The 4913-nt window shown below is 48.5% G+C and overlaps 1 protein-coding gene across 1 annotated transcript in view; it reads left to right on the top strand.

Annotated features, from left to right (window-relative positions):
• Nucleotides 1-4102, top strand: part of marf1 (meiosis regulator and mRNA stability factor 1) — a 17383-nt gene extending 13281 nt beyond the window's left edge. The window contains exons 19-25 of the mRNA XM_016494277.1: nt 20-222; nt 299-526; nt 605-838; nt 909-1133; nt 1225-1285; nt 1796-1891; nt 1971-4102. Coding sequence (XP_016349763.1) covers nt 20-222; nt 299-526; nt 605-838; nt 909-1133; nt 1225-1285; nt 1796-1891; nt 1971-2341 — 1418 coding nt within the window. The 3' untranslated portion in view covers nt 2342-4102. The remainder of the gene's footprint in view (nt 1-19; nt 223-298; nt 527-604; nt 839-908; nt 1134-1224; nt 1286-1795; nt 1892-1970) is intronic.
• Nucleotides 4103-4913: the final 811 nt, after the last annotated feature.

Below are 4913 nucleotides of genomic sequence, written 5' to 3'. Positions count from 1 at the left end.
ACTCGTCTGTCTCCCTCAGAGCGGACGGCGGAGGAGCTGGAGCGCACGCGGCAGTTTGGCAAAGAGGTGGTCGATCTTCTGAGACATCAGCCTCACTTCCGGATGCCCTTCAGCAAATTCATCCCCACGTATCACCACCACTTCGGACGCCAGTGCAAGCTCTCCTACTATGGCTTCACCAAACTCATGGAGCTGTTTGAGGCCATTCCAGACGTTCTTCTGGTCGGTACACGAGCGCAGATGTGAAGGTGCTGGAGCGCTCTGCGGCAGTCTCTGACACGCTGTGTTTGTGTCTCAGGTGCTGGAGTGTGGAGAGGAGCGGCTGCTGGCGCTGACGGAGGTGGAGCGTGTGAAAGCGTTAGCGGCTCAGCTGGTGAAGCTGCTTCGAGCCCAGAGAGACTCCGGCCTCGCTGTCAGTCAGCTGCTGAGTGAATACAGCAAGACGTTTGGCTACAGCCTCCGCCTGCAGGACTACGACGCCGCCACGCTGCCCGCCCTGCTCAACAAGCTCTGCCACGTGGTGAAGGTGAACGTCATTTCCTTTCATTGCACTGATAAGCCTCCTTAGATGATTTTTGGCACATTTTGTGCTCTTTCTCTCTAGGTGGTGGACGCTCCCGAAGGGAAAGAGGTGCAGCTGATTAACAGGAAGTCCCTGCGTGCCTTGACGTCTCAGCTGCTGGCGCTGATGATGTCACTTCCTGAGGATCGTGATCATCTCGCAGTGGAGGAGCTGAGAAAGCGGTACGAACTCAGCTATGGCACGCCGCTCAACCCCTGCGAGTATGGCTTCATCTCTCTGAGCGAGCTGCTGAAGAGCTTGCCTTACCTGCTGCAGGTACGAGCTACGACACGCATCCAGCGCTCCAGTCTGTCCTGATGCTGACAGTGTCTCTCTTCTTCTGCAGCTCTCCGGAGACGAGCGGGACGATGGCGGAGCAGAGGAGTGTGTGAGGCTGACCAGACTTTACCAGTTCGCCCGCAGCATCCGAGCACTGCTGCACACCTATCATTATAACCAGATCTTCCTGTCAGAGTTCTGCGGAGCCTTCAGCAAATACAGCGGGCGAGAGTTTCAGCCGCAGACGTACGGCTATAAGACACTGGAGGAGCTGCTGGCCGCCGTGCCGCAGGTGCGTTAACACATGTGCTAGCTTTGCTGTGATTCAGCGCACTCGATTAAATGCCTCGGGATGAATGCGTTCTGTTTTCTGTTTTGAACAGGTGGTCTGGATTAAAGGTCACGGTCACAAAAAGATCATCGTCCTGAAGAACGACATGAGAGGTAGCAGAATCCTTGACTTTTCCCTCCGTGTCTCCGTCACTCCTGTGAACTGCCTGTTCCTAAATAATCGACAGTACATGTGATGACTGAATGGCTCAGTGAAAGAGCTCAAAGCCTCACTTTCTTCTTTTTGTAGATTATCATAACGGTTTTAAAGGGTTAGTTGTGTCATTTACTTGCTCACACATGCTTCCAAACCTGTATGACTTTCTTCTGTGGAGCATAAAAGGAGATATTTATTCGTTTTTGTCTGAAGATGTGATGAATGCTGTAGGATAAAGAATGCGTTCAATATAATTCAAGGTGTCAGACAGGTGACAGGAACACTGGATCACGTCTGATCGTTGTCATGAAGTTCTAAGCAAAACGAGTAACTTTTATCCAGCATGATCTGACGATGAACTGAGCCAAATCCAATGAATGTTCTCAGAGTAGAAAAGTATGTTCCATTAGATTTGCAGGAAATGCATTACTCTAAATCAAGCTGAACGTGTGTGTGTTTGTTTGTAGCTCGTGGCAGTCCTGCGGTCACAGACAGTCCTGTGGTCACTGCAGACGAGCCGTGTCCTGATGAAGAGCCCCGGTCCGCCGACAGCCCCGCCAGCGGTAAAGACTCTGCCAATCACGCTCCGTTAGCCTGTGTGTCCTCATCAGCGCGAGCTAACGATCTGTGTGTGTCCCACAGGTGAGATGGAGCTGCTGTGTCTGGGTTCTGGTTCTCCGGTGGATCTGCTGTGTGCTCCGGTCCCCTCCTGCCTCCCATCTCCTCAGCTGCGGCCCGACCCGGTGCTGCTGCAGCCCAGAGATCTGATCTGCTTCGAGCCGCATCCACACGGTCCGTCTGAACAAGAGCCGGTTCACGATCGGCAGCCTCAGTCGGCCAACGGTCCCCTCGTGGCTTCGGCTTCTGAAAACGGCCCAGATCACGGAGCGAGCGATGCGGCGGAGCCCTCGGGCAAGAAAACGTGCGTCACAGACAGTCCCGGCCGGCGAACGGCACGCAACAAGGTTAAACTAGCGGCTAATTTCTCCTTCACATCCGCCCTGTCAGTCTGATGCTGAGCAGGTCACGTGAGCTCTGATAGCATGAGGAAGATTTGTGACGCGTGTTATTCTGTGAGGCTAGCAGACGTTCTGTGTGGTGAATTTCATAACTCTGTTCTAAGTTTGATTTGTCTGGACTGCAGCAGACCTCGTGTTCTTCATTCGTGTTTCTCTCAGTACGAGGAGCTAAGCAACCCACTGCTCCTCCACGCGGGATGTTTTCTTTACTGCAGTTGCTCGTTATCAGTCGTTAGCTTGAGGCCTGAATCGTGCAGACCGCAGCTAATTGGTGGACGTCACTCTGAGCTGCTGTGAGCTGAACTGTGAATCTTTCCTCCGCGTGCGTCTGCTGAGACGTGCTGTTGCGCCTTTGTTTTGAGACGTTATTTGTGTTGTTTGAAGCACATGGGCTCCGTCTGATGAAATGGAAGAATGAGTTTGCTGGAAGGTGGAATTCACTTTATTCTTTTTCAATCTGAGATCTCAAACACTCACAGATGCTTTTGTGTTAAGTCTGTTTCAGAGCCAGAGCTTGTTATCCAAGGGCCTTCCTCCCTTTTAACTGATTGATTAGTCAAAGCCGCCCGTCTCGAATTGCTTAAGTTCATATTGTGAATGAAGTCTGTGTTTATTGAAACTCTTACAGAAGTGTTTAGTTTAAGATCGTCTCAGCTGCTTATCAGAGGATATTCACACTCGTCTTACAGTTTCACTGGCGTCCAGATGAATTATGGGAGTCTGTGTGATGAAGTTCAGCGGCCCGAAGAGAAACACCCTCGTGTTCTGCAGGCCGAGGCAGTGTGTCATTTTACGGATGGTTTTTTTGGTCCGGAAGTTGCTTTGATAGTTCTATGCACATGGTGCATAAACCCTTGTTTGAAAGCGGTCATTTACGAGTCGCTGCAGGCTTTTACTGCGTTTCTTCTTTTATGCATTTTGGCAAAATCGTGCTAATTAGATGTTAATCAGTGTAACTGTTCCTCTGGAAATGCCAAGGTTGTTTACTTGAACCTTGAGTTAGTGTGTTCGGTTGCGGTTTGCTCTCCGCGGCGGCTCTCTGATGGCTTTTACAATGGCTTGTATCAGCCTTGGCGCGGGACTCCGCTTCTGCTAACGGCTTAGGGTCACAGTGGGTTGATTTGTGTAAATGTGTTTTGTTTGGCGTATGTTTCGGCTCGCAGCAACACGAGGCGCTCAGACGTCGGCTGTCTGTGAGAATCCTATGTCTGAACACTCATGTGTGCCGTACCGCGGCTGTTGAACGCATTCGTGTTTCTTTTAAGGGTGGCTCTCTTTGGCCAATGTTTTTGGAAGCCTTCAAAATGCTACCAGCGGAAACTCTGAGCTGAAGTACGTGTGTCTCGGTGATTTTATGCATGTTTGCATAACGTTTGCCTCATGCTGTTTACGGATATATTTGATTTATGCAGAAATGTGACGTGATGTACGTGTGTGTGTCTCATCTTTAGTGTTCTCTCTCACTTCTGTCAGACGACCACAATGAACCCAGAAGCCTCTCAGATTGTGACGTTCGCTGAAATTAATGAGCTTCATGTGAAGTAATGTGGACATTCAGCCTCAAGACACTGGAGGTCTTGTATGATTTTAGTCTCCACCAGAAAGTCCTGTTAGGAGTTTTTTTTTATTTCTATGTAATGACCAAATTTCTGTCATGTATAATAAATATCACAAGCATCATTTTGTGTCCTGCTTTCAGTTGTGTTCCTCTTGTCGAGTATCGCTGCTTTTCTGATGGTTTTCAGCTGTTGTGGAAGTCCAGTACGAGCTGTTTGGGAATGTACTGAACTGCATCTCCGATCATTTAGGGAAGAACTTTTGTCTCACACATACGACACACAGGGGTGCGACTGCACATCTGCTGAGAGGTTTGCAAGATCTGTGTTGGCTGCCACCTGAATATTAACAGCGCCTTCACGACATGGCGGTGGCGGCAGCAATACTACAGCGAGAATAAAAGTTACGCCTTCTTTCTTTGCGTGAACATTTGGGCGGCGTTATGCAAATCTTCCCACAGAATAATATGATATTATGATAATCAAGTATTTAATGATAGAACTTTAGTAATTAGAATTAAAACTTGGTAACCATGTATGAATGCATAGACATTTTAACTGAATTTAGGACTGGTGGTGGTGCTTTTTTGGTCATCCAGTGTTTCTGTAAAAAAAAAAAAAAAAAGGGGAAAAAAAAATAACACTGATATGATGATAATACGAATTCTACTAATAAGAACAGTATAAAACGCACCAAGGACTAATGAGCTGCTGGATTCATGAATATTAATCAGGTTGTGTGCGTTCGTTCGAACTGATTCGCTGACATCAAAATGGGGACGATAATAGGTGAGCACCAGCCAATGAGATTGCCGTTTGTGCATTAGTTCCGCCCACTACCGGAGAAACCAGCAGTTCTTAAAAGCTGAAGAATTCCAAAGGAACTCCGTTATTTTGACAGCAAAATACAACAAAGAATATCGTTTACCTGTAAGACTCTCTCGCACACTCTGCTCTCACCAAAGCGACAGCGAGTCGTGCGCCGTTACGCTAGAGTTCACGGTACGTCA

The sequence above is a fragment of the Sinocyclocheilus anshuiensis genome, unplaced genomic scaffold (assembly GCF_001515605.1).
Source record: "Sinocyclocheilus anshuiensis isolate Anshui unplaced genomic scaffold, SAMN03320099.WGS_v1.1 scaffold2668, whole genome shotgun sequence".
Taxonomy (NCBI): Eukaryota; Metazoa; Chordata; class Actinopteri; order Cypriniformes; family Cyprinidae; genus Sinocyclocheilus; species Sinocyclocheilus anshuiensis.
The sequence above is the reverse complement of the archived record's forward strand: the minus strand, read 5'-3'. Positions and strand labels throughout refer to the sequence as shown.